The 20466-nt window shown below is 34.6% G+C and overlaps 2 protein-coding genes across 2 annotated transcripts in view; both read right to left on the bottom strand.

Moving 5' to 3' along the window:
- gucy2cb (guanylate cyclase 2Cb) overlaps positions 1-14197 on the bottom strand; it is a 39303-nt gene extending 25106 nt beyond the window's left edge. The window contains exons 1-21 of the mRNA XM_082151115.1: positions 13717-14197; positions 13063-13169; positions 12898-12965; positions 11161-11376; positions 10934-11055; positions 10704-10803; positions 10396-10501; positions 9315-9456; positions 9145-9227; positions 8905-9022; positions 6901-6985; positions 6639-6741; positions 6469-6531; positions 6315-6386; positions 6100-6204; positions 5916-6002; positions 5591-5723; positions 5326-5463; positions 1845-1933; positions 811-902; positions 474-629 (exon numbers count right to left, since the gene is read on the bottom strand). Coding sequence (XP_082007241.1) covers positions 474-629; positions 811-902; positions 1845-1933; positions 5326-5463; positions 5591-5723; positions 5916-6002; positions 6100-6204; positions 6315-6386; positions 6469-6531; positions 6639-6741; positions 6901-6985; positions 8905-9022; positions 9145-9227; positions 9315-9456; positions 10396-10501; positions 10704-10803; positions 10934-11055; positions 11161-11376; positions 12898-12965; positions 13063-13169; positions 13717-13921 — 2390 coding nt within the window. The 5' untranslated portion in view covers positions 13922-14197. The remainder of the gene's footprint in view (positions 1-473; positions 630-810; positions 903-1844; positions 1934-5325; positions 5464-5590; positions 5724-5915; positions 6003-6099; positions 6205-6314; positions 6387-6468; positions 6532-6638; positions 6742-6900; positions 6986-8904; positions 9023-9144; positions 9228-9314; positions 9457-10395; positions 10502-10703; positions 10804-10933; positions 11056-11160; positions 11377-12897; positions 12966-13062; positions 13170-13716) is intronic.
- A 2092-nt stretch (positions 14198-16289) lies between these two features.
- Positions 16290-19844, bottom strand: csdc2a (cold shock domain containing C2, RNA binding a). Its single transcript, XM_082151155.1, has 4 exons — positions 19636-19844; positions 18592-18798; positions 17106-17228; positions 16290-17001 (listed from the first exon to the last, which is right to left on the bottom strand). Exons 2-4 carry the CDS (start codon positions 18762-18764, stop codon positions 16839-16841), a joined length of 459 nt encoding a protein of 152 aa, XP_082007281.1. The 5' UTR covers positions 18765-18798; positions 19636-19844; the 3' UTR covers positions 16290-16838.
- Positions 19845-20466: the final 622 nt, after the last annotated feature.

Genomic DNA, 20466 nt, shown 5'->3' with positions numbered 1-20466 from the left:
AAGAGAACAGAAGAGAACAGAAGAGAAGAGAAGAGAACAGAAGAGAAGAGAACAGAAGAGAAGAGAAGAGAACAGAAGAGAAGAGAACAGAAGAGAAGAGAAGAGAAGAGAACAGAACAGAAGAGAAGAGAAGAGAAGAGAAGAGATGAGAAGAGAAGAGAAGAGAAGAGAAGAGAAGAGAAGAGAAGAGAAGAGAAGAGAAGAGAAGAGAAGAGAAGAGAAGAGAAGAGAAGAGAAGAGAAGAGAAGAGAAGAGAAGAGAAAAGAGATTTGTCCATTTTGATTTCATGGTGACTTTAAAGATTAACATTAATTGAGCATTAAATGACAGCAAGGATAATCTAAATGTAAAAATAGGGAAAATGAGCATGTCTTCAATTTAATATTTACTAATACTGGCCAATAATCAATGTGCATATCTAATAATGATCACAATAAGATTCTGGGGTGTTCTTCTGTTAGTTGTGTTCAGACCCAGGCAGAAGCATGAAGTTTAGGCAGTCCGCTCTGTCTCTCTCAGCCTTGTACAGAGCTGTGCGTTCCTCAACCAGCCGCTCCAGGTTACGGGAATACATCTGCAGCCGGCGGATCAGATTCTCCATGTAGCTCTCATGTTCCTGGTTGTCCAGACTAATCATAAACAAATCAGAAAATCATGTATTAGAGAGATTTCAATCTCCTTTCATTTAGATTTTCAGATGGTCATCATGCATGCTAATGATCTGATCTGATTTGATTTGTATTTCTTTCTTCTTTGTCTACCAAGTCATCTAAGATTTCTCAATGTTGAACAAAAGCATTTAAAAGTGACCTGACAATCTTCCATAGAGTGATTTCTATCTTTTTGAAGTCTGGTCTTCTGTCTGGGTCCTCGTCCCAGCAATGTCTGATCAGCATGCACACCTGGAGAAACCGATTAAAGAGCCAACTTAAACGAAACTTACTTTTTAGATAAAAATTATTTACTTGCCAAAACTTTGGAAACAACAATTTTTTATATTTTTTAAAGAACTCTCTTATGCTCAACATGGTTGCATTTGAATATACAATTTATTCCTGTGATGGCCAAGCTGAATTTCCAGCAGTCATTACTGCAGTCTTCATGATCCTTTCATAAATCATTCTAATAAGCTGATTTGGTGCTCAGGAAACATTTATTATTATAATCAATGTTAACAACTGTTGTGCTGCTTAACATTTTTGTGAAAATGGTGATACTTTTTTTCAGGATTCTCTGATGAATAGAGTTCAATGAACAGAATTGATTTGCATGTATTGTATTTATTAAAGCATTTATTAATTAGAAATCTTTTGTAACATTGTAAATGTCTTCACTGTCACTTTTGATCAATTTAGAGCATCCTTGATTAATAAAAACTTTTAATTTCTCTCTTTTTAAAAACTGTTTTCAACATTGTTAATAATAATAATAAATGTTTTTTGAGCACCAAATCAGCATATTAGAATGATTTCTGAAGGATCTTGTGACACTGTAGACTGGAGTTAATTCAGCTTTGCATCACAGAAATTAATTACATTTTTTAATTTTTAATTGTAATAATATTTCACAATATTACTGTTTTTACTGTATTTTTGATTAAATAAATGCAGCCTTGGTGAACATAGGAGACTTCTTTCAAAAACATATATATTTTGTAATGTTTTCAAACTTTTGACAAGTTTTGTAGCTTTAGTGAAGTATAACATGTCACACCACAGAACATGAAACCTTTCCAAAAGTATTTCATGTCAATTACCTATATGTTTAGGCTTCTTTGCAGAACTGTTTGGCTGCTATTAGTACAAATAACTATTCGTGTATGAGTCAAACAAATGCATACATACCTCTTGTTCTCTTTCACTGGTGTTCTCAAAGTTTAGATCCGGTCTGAAGAAAGAGTTCGTACTAGGGTATTGCACTCTGGCTAGCTTCTCTGGTAAAGGAAAGTGGGTTAGTTAAAGAATTAATTCACCTAAAAATGAAAACAATTTGTTCCAAATCTGTCTGAATTTCTTCTGTGGAACACAAAAGGTGAATTTATCACGAATATCCTGGTTGCTCGTTCCAATAGCTATAAGTGAATGAAGACTGGGCCTGTCAAGCTCCAAAATGACAAAACAAGCACCATAAAAATATCATAAAAGTATTTATCCTGCACCATATTCCAAGCCTTTTGAAGCCTGTCATTGATATTTAAGTCATTTTTTTTCTTCCCATATTGGAATGATCATGAATGAATGAATCTTTCTTTAAATTAAGTCAGTACAAGTGCAAATTAAGTATTACAAAATAGTTCTGAATGACAAATCGGACTAATCCAGTTCTTGAATTCAATGAGAGTCAATGACCACAGCCCATTGGAGGGGAAGATTATTAGTGAATAATAATTTAAATGGCTATTGTAACTGTCATTGGAGTCACTTTGTCAGTTCCCTTTTGAAGTGGAACAACACTGCATTTTGGATCGACGCTATTGGAATGTCATCAGCGTAACACACTCCAATTTCATTGGCCGGCAACAGTCCTTGACGTCATTAGCAGAGCGTCTGGAAGTATAAGTGATACACATCATCAGCTTTTTTGTCTTCAGGAGCCGTTTGTTTAGCTAGCACGTAGTGAAGGCGAATCTATAATGGAGAATTCGAGCAAGCATTTCAGGAAGTGTGTTCCTCCGTGTCCCAGGTTTCTGACACCCTGAGGATACACACAACCTGTGCGTTCAATGCTTGGGTGAGGAGCACGTGTGTTCAGTGCTTGAGGTCTCTGGATGTGCCCATTGTGAGAAGTTTACATTGCGGAAGCTCCGTTCATGCTAGAGGGATGTAGGACAGGCGTCTGCACCTCCTGGCTCAGGCCCCGCTGTTGGCGAAGCACAGAGGAGGCTTAAGTGGTGGGGATGGCAGGTTGAGCTGGCTGAGGAATTCGAGAGAGGTATGGCTCTTTAGCGATCCTCAGTCGTGGGTTTGAGCGATCTGCTCGATCATGATGTGGCCCCCCATACTGTTGGACGTCATGACACACACCACAACCAGATTGGATCTGGCTTGTGGGCGTGAGAAACAGGAAGTCCCTTGTTGTGGCAGGCTGTACGAGCGATTCCTGTCAGGCCATAATTGCCCTTCACCCATTAGCCTTCCCGAACTCCACAAAGAACAAGTTCCCGACTGGAGTGGGTGTTATTAGAGAAGAGGGGCAGAAGGGGAACGGAGTCATCAGATCCCTGTTTAACTATTAAGTGGGTTGACAATGCACGAGTCGAGGAAGTTCTCCTAGTCTCTCTTTGATATCTGTCACTTACTACGGCAAGCGAAAAAACTAAAAACTGAACACCGCCTATAGCAGAATGCAAGCAGGGTGTGAGCGCTACCCCTTTGTTGATATCCACATTATTCCTACGCCCCATGACGCTTTGCGCAGATTATGGGTGTAACTTCCGTTAAGACTAGCTCTATGGACGCAATAATATATATATTTTAAACTGTGTACAATGACATTACATTATTCTACTCACCCTTCAACCATTGAACAATATAAGGACATTTTAAAAGTGTAAAAGCATCATCAAGGTACTTTCAACAGACCATGAATAACCCCAAAAGCGTGAATCTTTCCACAGCAAAATCGGATGGTTAAATATCACTGTGGTAATCTGTATTATGTAACATACGTTGGGTCTTAATAAAAAACAATATATTTACTTCAGTATTGCGTGATACTACGTTATTCTCGTGAAATAAAACATGAAAGAAAACTGATAGATCATTGAGTCAAACTGACGGATAAGCTTTACTTGTAGGGCAACCTTATGATTTGAAATGATTCGTTTTAGTCTTTTTGAATGGAAGTTCCCCAAACTGGAAGTGGAATTCAAAACGCAGTAAGCTCGTCAGGAATAAGGTGGATAGGATAATTAAGCAGAGCAGCAGCACCCCTGTGGTTTCCCAGTGATAGTGGTAATGGCCAAGTTCGACAGTGACATATTTCTCCCTGTGGCAATTATTCCCTAAGAGCTGTTTTAAGCCTAAGAGGCTGTCACAGCTGAGCCATTTTTTATTCCTTAGAGTTAGGCTAGAATAACCCACAGAGGAGGTAGGAAGGTTGTATATGCCAGGTTTTCCCTTGCTATAAAAGCATAGAACCTGGAATATCTTATACATCAGACGGTCCATGTACATCTTTTTATGGACGCACCCTGGATTGGCGCTCTGACTCCAGCTAAAATAATCTGCTGAGTCAATGTATGCTATGCCCTCTGTGATTGTGCATATTCTCACCCAGTGAGACAAGCATCCCAGTGGCATGGCGGAGTGGGTATTTGTTCCCTATCGCATCCAAGACCTAATGTTGTTGAGTTCCATTTCGAAAGGGAACACTGTAACCCTGGTTCCTTGGCGTAATGGCTGCTGGTATTTGGAATTCCATTACAAAACACTGTGTCAGTAATAGACTATTATATCGTAATACTCGGCCCACGCTAAATTGGAATGATGAGCATCAGTCTGGTGCAGTTGAGTTCATTTTATAGCAATTTTCTGGGATCAACGCGTTGTGTGAAAGGGGCTTAAATCTTAAAGAACCTAGAGGATGGTCTCCCTCTCAATGTTTGAGCATCAAGAAAATATACAGGTGGTGGATGAAAGAGACTAAAAGAAAAGAAAAGAACAAGACTGAGCTTGAAGAAAATACATAGGTGGTGAGAGAGACAAGGAAAACAATATCAAATAAAGATCAATTGTTCATGTCAAGATCAAATGTCCTGCTGTTGTCTTACAGTGAAAAACAACAACAACATTAAAACAAATGAAAACCTATTCTGAAATATGCCTGATCTAAAAAAACAAAAACACAATCTCTATAAAATGAATTGCTAAAAGCAGTAATCATAAACAACTGAAAATTGGTCTGTGCAGCATGGGTCACTGCACATGATGAAATCATGTACATTTATTTCATAATTAAATTTTTTGAATTTGCACCATGTTTTTGTAAACAACAGGTAAATCAACATATTTAGAATCTCATATTTTGTGGTAAAATGTTTGTCAAAAAAAGCTATTAAATGGCTTCAGTAGACTTTGTATACAGCCCACATATAAGCTACTTTTTAACTTTTAAGCTACAGTCCTAATTTATTGTAAAAAAAGATAAATTAGGAAAAAAGCTACCAGCACTTTTGAGTGAGTAAATTAATGAGTAGAGAATTAAAAATGTTGGCTAAATTATGCTTTTAAAGTGTGGACTTTGCATGGATGAAGGATAAATCACCAGTAGGTGTCACTGATGATTGTGTATTTTTTGTGCAGCTGTCTATAACTCTTGTCTCACCAGCACGATTAGAGCAGGCGCGCGAGTAGAATGTGCACTTCCTCATCATGATCTCCTGGGAAATGATGGCGAAACTGTACACATCTCCTTTCTGGGAGATCCCCTGCTTCCTCAGGTGTTCAGGAGCCGTCCACAGATCTGAGAGAAGTGGAAACACAAAATAGGTAATTAACGTAAGCAAATGGTTAACCAAAATAAGCGTAGAAGTGTAGAAATAACTGAACTTCTTTGTCAAAATAATATTAATAATATACCACCCTTTCACCTTTACTGGGACTGAGAATTGTATTGAAGCCGAAGTCTGCAATCTTCACAACCATACGGTTGTCAACCACACAGTTAGTGGATTTAAGACGTCCATGGACTGCAATGTTGCTTGTGTGGAGATAAGACATGCCCTAAAGGAGGTCAAAAAGTTCATACGAGAATCTGTGTTAGTATAGGACATTTACATAACTATTAATGACGTGCGTATATAGCACGTCTAGCAGGAATAGATGTTAAACGATCCATTCAGACACTGCTATATGCAAAGAATTGAATAATAATTTTGAATTTAAGAAAATACTCTAAATGTAGGTAATCATTACCTTTGCAATGTCATACATGACAGAGATCTTAAACTGCCAGTCCATGAATGTTTCTTCTGGGTATGAAATCTTATCATTAAGCACATGCTAAAAGAATAAAAATCCATATTTTAGTATTCATTTACTATATTCGATTTTTTTTTTTTTTATTACGTCATAGTACGAGGCTCATTATAATACTCACTTTAAGGGATCCTCTTTCTCCATATTCAAACACGCCAAAATACTCACTGTCAAATTTGGCTGTCCCATAGAATTTGGTAAGATTGTAATAATCAATTTTCAAGAGCTGTGAATGAAAGCGACATTATGATATCTATTGTGAACAACACAAAGTTTCTCAGATTTTCTCTTAAAATGATTCAATGTCAGTCAGTGAAGTGAATGCAATCCTGCTACCGCATTGAGCTCTATCCTCTGTTTTTCAGTGAAGCTTCCATCTGTGAGCCTTAACTCCTTAAGGATAACAACCTATAAAGAAAAAAAAATCTACTAATTAAAAAAAACTCATATTAATGGAATCATTTTGGATAAAACTGAGTATTTACTGTACCTTTTTATCATAGCGTGCACGGCGTAGGATGTATCTACTATTTTGTGTAGAGTCTTCCTCAATCTGATCACAACAATGAAATATTCATGCAGTAAAAAATTGTAAACATAAACATTTAAAAAAACATTATTATAAAAAGTGAATTAAAGACTTTGATGCCAATACATTACCTTCAGACTGATCATATTCCACTCATTCAACTCTAAAGGGGAAATGAGCTCTGAGGAAATGTGAGACCATTTTTTCTGCAAATGATGGTAATGTCTATTTTGCCTTTAAAATATATACAGAAACAATTGTAAATATCTTGGTACATACAATTTCATACACAATATGCATATAAGATATGTACTGGAAAAACCAGTAGCATTACAAAAAGTGGCATTACAAAGGGACATATAATAATAGTGAAAAACAATTTATTGCCCTTACCAGTAAAAGATGAAGGCAAGTGTACCCATGATACCCACAGCAGCGGTGCACAAAACTATGACAATGGTGTTGGTGTTGACAAAGCCTATATAATTAAATAAATAAATATTGGTTTCATTTAAATCATAAATAAAATTACATATACTACATACATAAATAAAATGTATGTATGTATATATACACATACATAATACATTTTTACATTATTACACAATATACAGTAAAATATGCTTGATGCTTTAACTAATAAAAACAAACAGTGAAATTTATGGTTAAAAAACCCCAGCAGTTGTTGTTGCCAGAACTTTACCGTTAAAATGGTAGCAATATTTTAGGTTTTACACATTGAACTTAATTTTCCAGTAAAAACTATATGTTTCATTAATTTACTAAATTCAGTTTTTTACCTTTATAATATTACTAACAACTAGGGGTGTAACAATATATTGTGTCACAATATATCACAATACAAAAATGCAACAATGGAGAGTGAAAATGTATCGTGGATAGTTCACCCAAAAGTTAGTTTTAATTTTAGTACTACATTAAACTACTATATATAATGTATAATAATGCCAAATGTCTTATCTTACCAGTAAAAAGTGGCCAACATTATTTTAAATATATCACTATAGTATATTCGTCTAAAATAGCATCATGAATATTTTTATTCTGGTGTCTCCATTGTCCTGTGCATTGGGTTACCAGCACCAAGTCCAAGCCTATTCATTTACACCCACAATGTAATATAAAATTTTGAATTTTATCGCAATTCGCAATAATATCGTATCGTGAGTTCAGTATTGTGATATATGGTTCTCGTTACACCCCTACTAACAACCATCTTAAAAACACAGGTGGCAAAGAGACAAGCTGTGGTAAATACTATAGAAAAAACTTTTAAATATTTCATTTTGATGATTAAAGATGAGTTTTAAGGGATAAAATTATTGACTACAGGGGGACTTTAAAAGTAATCACTTATAATACTGCGTTACACCTTAAAAAATGTATTGTGTTTCATTACTTTTGCTTTATTTTTTCTCACCTGCGCTTGGCTTGCTTGTTTGTTTTTTAATAACCAAAAATATTTATTTTTTTGCCATTTGTAAAAGCCCTTTCGTCCCAAAAGTGCAAATGCAAAAAGAAATGCAAATTCACGCCTGTACAGTAGAAAGCCATTCTGGACTGCAGAAGAATAGGACGCAGGTGAAGAAAGTTCAACACTCTTACTTCAGCAACAACACAAATGAGATGTTTATTTTTTAGTGACTATAAGTCATTTTTGCTTATTAGTATGGTTGAATTGGATCATCGAAGGTCAGCAGCAAAGACATTGGTTAATAATGTGAGATTAAATACATAAAGTATATTTGTGTTATTTAACATTTAATTATTGCAGATTAATCTGAGTTTGCATTTTACTGTTTTTATGTTTTTATTCAATTTGAGGAATACTGAATTAGTGTATATGCAAGTAAGATGAGTAAATGCATGTTCACATTTAGTCTAGAACTACAATAACCATCATGTTCACACAGTCAATAAATGGGAAAACAAAGTAACTTGCGTTACTTATTTGAAAAAGTAACTATATTTTGTTGTAAATTTAAAAGGAATCTGGTTACGTGACTCGCTTATGTGTAATAAAACAAACGCAGACACAAATATGTTATAAAAATACAAATGAATTAACAACACATTAAGTTGAACATTGAACCCTAATGTATATAACTGATAAGAACAAAAAAAGAAGAAACAAAGTTATGTTTTTTCACTGTAAATTTTCACTTCATTTTTTTTCCTTGCAAAAAGTGTGCATTTAACAGCATTTTACTGTAAAATCACATGAAATGACCCATTAGATCTATTACAGTTTTCCACCATATAGAGTAAGGGAACTTCTTTTAACCCAATAAGAGGATTTTACCACAACATTTATACCGTTTTTTTAACATTAAAATTACAATCATTTGATTTTTAAAAGTGATGGAATCCTCATACCTTTTGGCTCTATTAATGGATGGTCTTCAGGCAGTCTGTTATGCCAAATGAAGGAAGGGTTTCTGTCTATTAGCTGTGTGTGGTTGGTGGAAGTGTTGAACTCATAAAGAATGTTGTACTAAAGTAAAAAAAGAGGTAAGTTTTAATGTCCAATAATCACTCCATAGTTTGCTAAAAAAATAAATAAAATAAAAATCCATTCTGTAAATAGATTTGATATATATGAAATCTGTGGCATACCTTATTTTCACTGTTAGTGTAGATCAAAGAAAAGATCAGATCCCTGTCACCATATTCATCCAGCTGATAATCTCCTGCTATGCCTGTGGTTTGGATTTTACAAATGTTAATTATCTTGTGGATCTACTAAAGCAACTACAACATTATAAGACATGGCTGAAGCTTTTCACCTTTGAAAGACACGTTTCTGAAGTAGTTCATGCTGACAGACTCTATATCCTGCATTTCTGAGAAGGCTGTGTTCCAGATGTTCCTCATCACCTGTCTGAACAGCAGCACCGCATCATGATATGCTGCAATATAATCATTCATCTGCACACAGAACAGTGAGGAGATGAGAGTTAGTACTTCTAGATCTAAGACTAAGCATGTAAATGTGAACACTGTAATAGCACACATAACAAAGTAATGAAGCTTTCTTTTATTTTATTTTATAACATTACATAAAATGTGAAATTTCAACAAAAAAAATGAAATTATTGCATAAGTGCAACTGACAACCTAAAGAATGAATAAAATAACAATAAACTATTTTAATATTTATTGTGTGAAAATGATCTATATCAGATTTTAAAAAGGTATGGTACATTAAGCTACATTCAAGTACACTTGGGATTGGTCAAATTTTTTAATCTTAAGTCTCTTATTCTCACCAGTGCTGTATTTCTTATATCAAAAATACAGTAAAAATAGTCAAATATTATTACAGTTTAAAAAACTTCTTTCTATTTTAATATATTTTAAAATGTAATTTATTCCTGTGATGCAAAACTGAATTTTCAGCATCATTAGTCTAGTCTAATCTAATCTTCAGTGTCACATGACCGTTCAGAAATCATTCTAATATGTTGATTTGGTGCTCAAAAAACATTTCTTATTATTATCAACATTAAAGACAGTTGTGCTGCTTAATATTGATTCTTAATAAGATTCTTTGATGAATAGAAAGCTCAAAAGAACATTTATTTCAAATAGAAATCTTCTGTAATCACTTTTGATTTGTGCATTTTGTCTGAAAGTATTCATTTCTTTTCAAAAAAAATCTTGACCCCAAACTTTTGAACCGTAGTGTATATAAAATATATTTCTTGATTGATATTTATAAATGTGTATTTAATATACATAAATGCAAGCTTATGAATTAAATATAGCAAGAAAAATGTAATTTCCAAAATGGTGATTAGAGAGTGCTGGAAATTACATTGGGTTTTGGCCTGTCAGGAGAGAGATCAATAAAAACACGGTACCTACCGTGTTGTTACCAGAAGTGTCAATGGTGTATTGTCTTGTGTTGGGCATTGTTAACACCAGGACATTCTTCATAGCATCGTTAGATGACTCATTATAATATCTGTCGCTGTGAGAGAAAGTTAGTATTGATTGTTTCTCACTTACAAATCCCAGTCTTTCTAGACTCTTTAAATTAGGCTTTTTGAGATTGGCACAGTTATATATCTCATTTAGCTGGCTATCCATAAACATTTAGTTAAGTCAAGATCAGTAGATATCCTAGAAAACTCTAGCTTAAAGAAAGCAGGAATTGAAAGTGAATGACTGACTTGTAAAGGTCAATCAGAAGAAAAGCAGTTTGTTCATCGCACTTCATAGTGCCGTTCTTCAGATCCATGATGTCATCAGGTGTCCCACAAATAATGAACACTGTGAAATAGAAATAAAGTTACAAAACAAATAAAAACACGCTTCAAAGTTTGACTTTTTGAACGTAACAGTGGAACATGTGACCATATAAACATTTACAAACTAATATTCAAATTAAATAAGTTCTCACGATTGCTCTCCCGGAAACGGTTGTCCAGAGCATCAGTGAGCTCATCCTCTTTTCGTAGAACCACTATTTTCTTTAACCTGGTAGAAAAGTTGCCTAAAGCCACTTCAAGAGCATTTATATACCTACAGACAAGACCCAAAAATCAGAAAGCCACAAGGGAATATTCCTATATTCTTTCAAGAAACTGTTGTTGCAAACTATTAATGTAGAATACACTACATCCTCACCAGAAACAGTCCTCTGTGTTATTCGGTTTCTTGTATAAATACGCTGTTTCCCATTTAGGCTTGATCTCATCTTCGACTTTCCAAAAGTAAGAGAAGAAGCTGGAGATTTTTCTCGCTGGAGGCAGAAGGCGAGTCAGATCTCTCTTGAAGTCACAAGACAATCCAAAGCTTCCTGCTGATATGATGGGCATGTTGAGGTTCAGACCGATCTCCAAACTACAAAAGTGGTCGAACGAACACATATCAGCTGTTGAGTAAACTCAGTTTTGAATAGCAATGAAATCACCCCAAAAACGTCCCTTTCTTAAATAGGCTGACAGGTCCGTTATCTTTTCAGTGAGGTCTCAATGTTGGTCCTGTTGTTGCTATCATACTACAACTTTGTCACTAAATACAATTTGTTTTAGTTTTGTTGGTCAACGGTCTCTGCCTGATGAATAAACATAAAAGTACACTATCCAAAAAAGTACTCATTAATTACACACCCTCATTTCGTTCCAAACCCGTAAGACTTTCGTTCATCTTCGGAACAGAAATTAAGATATTTTTGATGAAATCTGAGAGCTTTCTGCCCCTTCATTGACAGTCTACACCACTACCACTTTCAAGCCCCAGAAAGGTAACAAAGACGTCATTAAAGTAATTTATGTGACTCCAGCGGTTTAACCTCAATTTCATGAAGCCGAGGGCTTTGTTTGCCAAAAATAAAAAATAAAAATGTACCACTCTATTAACAAAATATTAATCTCTCTCCAATATGCGTTCTTTCAACAACGCCTGCTGTCATGTCAACACAACACGTATGTGTCACATTGATTACTTAAATTATGTCTTTACTACCTTTCTGGGACTTGAGTTGAAAGTAGTTGCGTAAGTAAACTAGTGAAAGTGTTTTTTGGGTGAAGTGAACTAACTAACTAACTAGACTTTCAGTACATCAGCTCAATGTGCTGACAAGCATTTATGGTAAACTAAAATATACTTTAATGTAATTTCTATTATATGTCATGTATTAAAATATGCATTTAAATATATTTGTAACTACACATTTATAATGATGAGGTGCAAATTTTGTACATTTAAAATATATTCACTTCAAATGTAATACTGAATAAAGCAGTACATTTAAAATTATAATCAAGTTTTACATGTGCTTTAGTATGTTAATCAACACATTAAAATAATTATTTAAAGCATGACATAAAATTACTAAAACGTAATGGCCCAGTTTCACAGACAGGGTTTAGATTAAGCCAGGATTAGGCCTTAGTTCAATTAGGGCATTTAAGAAGCTTTTATAAACGTGTCTTAGAGGAAAAAAAAAACAATACTGATGGTCATCTTGAGACAAAACAATGGCACTGACATATTTTAAGATAATATCAGTGCAAGTTGCCTTCAGTTAAAACAGCTCAAACACGCATTTTAGTCAAGTAAGACTTTTCATTTGACAAAGTGCACTTTTTAAGCAGTCATGAAAGTGTACTCCCTTTAAGTGCACTTAAGTGGACTTTTATTTTATTCATATTATAGTCCAGTGTTTTAAAGAACACTGGACAGGATTCGAAGAACACTAAATGCACATTCAATAGGCCTACACTTCTTTTTTTTACAAGGGGTGAGCACTATAACTGATTTAAAGTTGATTCCTAAGGAGACAGATAGCATGAACTAAAATAAGAAAGCAAGGAAATGTACAATACAGACAAATAACTGTAAAAGCAAAATCTAACATACTCAACCATTTGGAAAGTGGCATATGTGCAGGTTGGTCCCAGCAGAGCACATCCCTCCTCCCCTGCAAACTACAAAAGAAGTCACAATAATCTGTGTGAACTTCATACAGCCTATATTGTAGCTTCTATAAAGTATGTCTGAGGAAATAAAAGACCCAAAACTGACCGCAAGATCATTTAAAATTTCAACTCCCTCGCAGGCGCTACTGGCGCAGCCTTTTGTTAAGAAGTAAGTGGTTTGAAACCCTCTGAATTTCACTGATAAATCCACACCTTGAAAAAGTAGAAAAATAAACAAATGAATTCCTTAATTATTCAAATACCACTCAAACCATGGCATTGATTGAAATATTAAACAATATTAAGTTGTCACTAAATCTTGTGTTTGTTTTACATAACTTTAAAGTGGTAGTTCACCCTAAAATTGTACCATTTACTCACCCTCAAGTTGTTCTAAACCTGTATGAGTTTCTTTCTTCTGTAGAACACAAAAGAAGATATTTTGAAGAACCCTTATTATATTAGACCCAGATATTTCTGGTCCCCATTGACTTCCATAGTAATTTTTTTTCATACTATGGAAGTCATTGGGGACCAGCATCTGTTTGGTTTTCCATATTCTTCAAAATATCTTCTTTTGAGCTCAACATAAGGTAGATATTCATACAGGTTTTGAACAACTTAAGGGTGAGTAAATGATGACCGAATTTTTATTTTTGGGTGAACTACCCCTTTAATTATGGCTTCACAAGACTGTAATTTCTGATGGTGTTGATTAGTTCCTCATATTCTATAAAATGTTGTTAGTATTGTACTTTACCATCTTTTGAGTTGATCGCAGAATCAGATTCAATAGCCCTCATCACCGCAGGCTTCACAAAATTGATACTCCAGGGCGACACGTCGTCATCCAATAAAATAACATTCATCAGAAGAGTGCCATTAAAACAAGACTCTTTCATGAAGTGACTTTGCTTTAGGAATGCCCATGATAGACATGCAAATAACCAGATGTAATAATCCATAGTCAAATGTGAGGAAGAAAGATAAAGACGCCGCCCAATGTCTAGTCAGAACTGATTTTCATTATGTTTCAGTTCATAGAAGTTTGTATTGTCCAGTTCTTTCCTGAGTTTTTTCCTGCAGACTTCATCCTATTTATGTGAATATCGCAAAAATGGAAACCACTAATAAGGTTGTTTTATCCAAGCTGGTCTTTTGTCCTAGACAGTCGCACTTTCACACTGATAACTTTGCTCTCACCTCAGCGTGTTACGTGTTAATGAACAACATAGTCAGTGGCCGCGTCCCAACCCCTAGTGAGCTGCCTTCAAAGACAGGATTTATGGGCATCATAGGCCCACTTTTTTTTTTTCTTTTTTTTTTTTGCTGTCTAGATTGCAAGTTCACAAGGCTTGCTCACACAGTTACGGTCAGAGAGAGAGTTTAGGCCTAATATTCTCATAGAGGTGCTCTTATAAACATACAGAATATGGGTAAGTAATCAAATTTCTGTTAAAGCAGCTGAAGCAGAAGCTCTCTGAGTCTATTGAACACTAGTGTACAAAGAAAACGACATGTTTTAGAATGGTGAGAAGAGGAGTGAAAGGACAAAGGTTGAGCCATAAAGTCATCGTCCCGTGATAAATGGATGCGTCATTGGCAATCAGAATGAAGCACCTGTCTTGTTTGTTTTCCCAGGTAAGGGGAGGATAATAAATTACTCCTGGTGATGCGTGATATGATTTGTTGTGCGTAGGTTATTTGCATGTCTATTTTTATTTATTTATTTTAGGTATATTAAATACCTTATGGCCTATAGCCTACATATTTTTTATTTTAAATTAATTTATCCCCAGGAGGACTGTGTAGGCTTTTTTCTTGTTAAATGTACTTGAATGTGCCACTCTTTCCTACACGTTTATACTTTCCCTCTGTAATGATTTATTTATCATCAAACAATAGTCATGGCACTTTATGGTTCAGTTTCATTTATGACTTCTGAGAAAAAAGTAAATCTTATTTTAATCTCTATCAAAAGACGTCAGCAGACATAAGTCATTTGTTGTTTGTTTTTATCCCCCCAGCGGTTCTCGCTTCCCTAGCTAACCTTCATTCACTGCACGTAAATAAATGCGTGATTATATACAGTGAGTAGTTGTTTCTTTGTAGAATTGCCCCATAACTAGTTGCTGGTTTATGAGCTGATGGTGCAATATGTATTATAAAATAATAATTATCATTATAATGAATCATTATCCTTTCATAGTTTTTTGTTGTTGTTGTATTGCATTCCGCACCGAAATTTAAATAGTCCTGCATTTTTCATGTGTAGTGCACTCTTTGACAGTTTAATTTTTGTCCACATAACCACAATCTCTAGTTTTCATGATGTACTTCTCCCTCTAGTGGACAACTGTACACATGTCACCTCTTGCTTCTCTTCTGCCGATAGATGGCAGTGGCACTACATCACTCAACACATTTATTGAATTCATGGGTGTACTTTGACACTTGTAAGTCTTTACCATAGACTGTAAAAAATATGGACAAAGCGTCTGTGACGTCACCCATAGACTTCTGAAGAACGGTTTTGAGTCCGTTTATGGGGGGTATGGGCGGCGCCATATTTCAATACAAATGTTCAGAAAGGATAACTTACAGGTATGATGTGTTGTGTCAGATCATGGCCGAGACGTCAAATTTCAGGAATTCCACTCGGCGCAGCCTATGCTCGTTGTCAGCTGTCAATCAAGCTGTCAATCGCGCCCTTATTTGTCATACATTTTATATCTAAATACGATCTAAATTAACGAGTTAGAAAAAAATTCACCCCCCTCACAGTTGTCAGGCACTCGGAACCTATCGAAAAATACAATAAAAGTCCATGGGACCAACCTGTAAAAACATGAATTTATGCTGTGAAAACGGACATTTTAACATGGGGGTGTATGGACATTTGCTCCCTTTTGGGACCTTCCCCTAGCGGATTTTCGATGTATTGCAGTTTTTCGCACTTCCGGGTAGGCTTCATTTTTCAGATTAGAATGTTGCCGCTTGGTCTTTACAAGGGAACAGTTTTGGTTTTGACACTGGATAATAGTGTATAATATGTGTATTTTGTTTTTCATTTTATATAGGCCTATACTTTATGTATATTTGATATACATGCAGTAATCAGTGGAAATTTTATAATAAAAAAAAAGTATTACAATTTGTTACATGTTAATATTTATTTTCATTCCTGATTACGCATTTACTTTTGCAATCTCCAAATTCGCAGAGATAAATTATATCTCTATAAGCACTTTATTTACATAATCTGAGTGGAATTTAAAAATCTTTTTTTTTTTTTTTTATCTGTCCAGGAAAAACTTAGGAGAAAACACTGCATTATGATTGTTATTTCAATTTTATTAGAATTATCATTAGAAGCATTGTTCTTGACAAAATTAACAGATTTTTGTGATTTGTTACAGAAAACGAATACCAGTCCTATCAATTACAAGTAAAGAAATGAAAGTTTTCATTGATGTGTATTCATTTATTTTAGGAAATCCGTTTTACATAAATGACTTGAACATACACAGCACAATGAAATCAAATACCTCTGTACATAAAATGAAAATAAATACATAATTAAGTGCATATAAATGACAAATATTCAAACAAGGGCAACACTGCTGCTCACAGTTATGTTATGTTATGTTCTGGCAATGCTATATCAAAGCTCAGCTGACTTGCATCCCAAACCATTTTCCAAACAGACCAACTTCCTGTTGCTTATTTGCCAGGCTGGAAAAAACCAACAGTTGCATAACCCTAATTACTATTCCATCCCTATCCTACTTACACACAACACCATTTTACGCCAGCATGAGCACCATGAGTTAAATCCCTTCCTTTATCTCCTTTTTCCTCTATTGGGCCTGAATGTGTGAGCTAGGAGCTGATAACTTGCCCAGACCAGGTCTCGTGCTTCCTTCCGGAAGAAAGGCTGGTGATCACCACATCAACAGCTTGGAACTTTATGTTCTTGGGAGGAACAGGACACACTTTGTAGGTCACCTCATCCCCCTCCATAGGCACATATTCACCCTCAATACTAGACAAAAAAAAGAGAGAACTGTGGTTAAACAAATCGATGCAAAAACTACAGGTATTTTTGATATTGTATATTTCTAAAATTATATTTGCATATTCACTTACTCTGAGATGTGAACAAATATGTCTTCTCCTCCATGGGAGGGTTGAATGAATCCGTGACCTTGTGACCTGGAGAAGTTCTTGCAAATGCCCTTGAAGACGGGTCCAGATTTGGCTCTCACCGATCTAATAAAACACCAGAGGAAAGAGGCTCAAATCAACTAACATGATTCATTTTAGTAAATAAGAAGAGCAAAACACCTCTTTATGTTTTGTGGAAATGAACACAACAATATATGGTGCACCAATACTATTTTTTTTTTTCAATACATCCATAGATTCTCTATACAGTTTTTCAATACAATAACTTTTTTTTTTTTATATATATATATTTCAGTGTCTGTGTCAGGTTAATGTTTTGTCATTATCTTGTGTATTTAAGCCCTGAGTTTAGTTCTGTCCATTGTCCTGTATTGTCTTTGAGTTGAAGCCAAAGCTGTTACGTTGTTGTACTCCAACGATTCCTGTTTTTTTATTATCTCCTTTGTTTTGTTTAATAATAAAGTTAAACTGGCTGATATTAAGATCTACCTCTCTCTCCTCCTTCATCTTCGTCTGCAACATGGCAGACTGTTAGCCAATGCAGAACATGTTCAACTATCGTTTTACTTCTGCTTTTGACAATAATAAATAATCATTATTTTATTACAATAAAAAACGAAAATGCATTACATTTTATCAAATAATAAAAACCATGTCATTTAATAATATAAAATAATAATTATATAAACATTTATAAAATAGAATTTTTATAAATAATATGAATATTTATCTTATTTATAAATATTAAATTATATAATATACATAATTAATTATTATTAAATAATTAAAAATAACAATAGTTAGGGCTGTGCAATGATTAATCACGATTGATCGCAAAGTTTGTGTTTACACAATATATGTGTGTGTACTGTGTATAATTATTTTGTATATATAAATACACATACACACATGTATACATTTAAGAAATATTTGCATGTATATACTGTATATATACATATATTTTTTTTAATGTATAAATAACAAAATTTTCTTAAATATATACATGCATGTGTGTGTATTCATATATTCAAAATAATTATACACAGTACACACACATATATTATGTAAACACAAATTACATTTTGGATAGAAATTAATCGTTGCACAGCCCACATATTAAACATTCAAAATATTATTTATTTGTCTGCGTTGATTTGAAGTCTTAATTGTCACAAAATGTATTTTCATGGTTTCATTTTATTTATTTAGGACTATTTGACTTGAGATCTTTAAATTTATTAAACTGTTATATATTTTTCACTCTCTTTGCACTTATCGGTAGACCCAATACTGAAGAACAAAGAAGACGAGTGTCAATATTGGTAAAAAAAATAATATCTGTCAACATTAAAGTGAGACAGAATTTAAAAATCATTCAAAATCCTTTTTGCACTACATTTACACAAAGTTTATTAAATATTTTTACACTGTTAACATAGGTACTCACGCTGAATAGGTGCGTGTGCGTTTGGTTGGCAGTGGGCTAAGAGGTTCCCCTGTCTGATGCGGTTTCCTCTCAAAGACATCACTGCCTTCCCTCAGGAAAGGTAATGAAAGAGAGACGGGTGTATGTGGGCAGTGCAGCTTTTGATCAGATGTAGATGTGTCTGAATCAGCCATTGGTGTGAAGTTCACTGGAGATGAGATGAGGCCTCTGGTTGGAAAAAATGGGTTAAATCAGAGAGAAAATAAATAACATTTGTATTTTATATATATATATATATATATATATATATATATATACACACACACATATACATACATACATTAGTGCTGGGCAACGATTAATTGCATCCAAATTAAAAGTTTGTATTTACATAATATATGTGTGTGTTCTGTGTATAATTATTTTGTATATCATCATTATTTTGTATATATAAATACACACATAAACATGTATATATTTAAGAAATATTTGCATGTATATACATTTTTAAACAATTTATATATATAAATATTTCATATATAAACACAATTTTCTTAAATGTATACGTGCATATGTGTGTATTTATATGTACACAGTACACAAATGTATATAACAGTATATGACAAAAGGGTTTCTTTGAAATATCCAGTCTGATTTGACCAGCTTTTCCTGTGTTGTTGTCTTTGCCCTCAAATCTGGGTGCAGCAGCTGCATCGGGATTCGGGACACATCAGATCTTATTACTTGGGGAGACTGTTTCCTTTTCATTGTTTTCCAATGCACCACTGGTTTCTGCCCTGCAGTCTAAGAAAGGCCAAGCATCTGTGTACCGCAGACTCCATATCAGTCTAATCGACAGTGACTGTGATTAAACTGCGAGTATGTGTGCTTTATTACCATACTATCAACCTGTGCTCAACAATGCAGGTTGTTGACAAACGTCGAGGAATTACTCTCAGCTTCTACAGTGCACAGCATGCGACACCATAACAGTAAAGGCGTTTTCAATCAACGGTAATACAGACGGGATAGGAAAATACATTAGAATAATGATGAAATTCTTACCGTACTGTACGTTAAAGTGGATACCAATTTGTTGGTTGTTATCTCGAGCGCCGCGGAAACAAATATATCTACATAGCTACACTAGATTCCACTATTAAATGTCTATCATTCGTGGTCCACATATTCGACTCAATGGACCCCTGCGTAGCGCACAATAAATGAGGTTACGGGTGGAGAGGGAGGGACACCCCATCAAAATTGAACGCGTGAGACGCGACGCGACAAAACAAAAACGCTCCAATTATAATCAACGATACCACGTTGCACGCGGCAGAATCCTGACGTCAGTCTTGAGTCGTCAAATCAGAGGCTATACAGGCGCGTCCTTGTTTTGACGCGACGCGATGTAGATGTGATGCTGTATACAGGGCTTGTTATTTGTTTCTTTATAATATTTAAACATATTACACTTCAGTGAACTGATACTTTATAAGATCGAGGGATTAAGAAGAATTTAATCACTATAATCAGAACAAAACTGTATTGAACACCAGTGGGTCCGGCGGGGACCACCAGGGGCCGCAAGGGAGTGGTAGTGGGTCCATGGAAAAGTTTAGAGAAAAACAGAATAAAAACGCAAAAATAAAAACAAAGCAATTTAAAAAATGTAATAGTCGATCAAATATTTTCCAAATACTACTTTACACATTTATAATATACATTTTTCACAGTATAAATTGAGTCTTTATACATTCAAATATATAGCTGCCTTATAAATTTAAGGATGGGGTTCCCTCGCACAAAGATGGTCACATTTGGGGGTCCATAGCATCTAAAATATTGAAAACCTGCATGCATAGCTATATATAGCCTAATATAATATGTTTACCA

Source organism: Leuciscus leuciscus (genome assembly GCF_965113295.1).
Source record: "Leuciscus leuciscus genome assembly, chromosome: 21".
In the NCBI taxonomy this organism is placed as follows: domain Eukaryota; kingdom Metazoa; phylum Chordata; class Actinopteri; order Cypriniformes; family Leuciscidae; genus Leuciscus; species Leuciscus leuciscus.
Note: the sequence above shows the minus strand (reverse complement) of the source record. Positions and strands in the feature narration are given on the sequence as shown.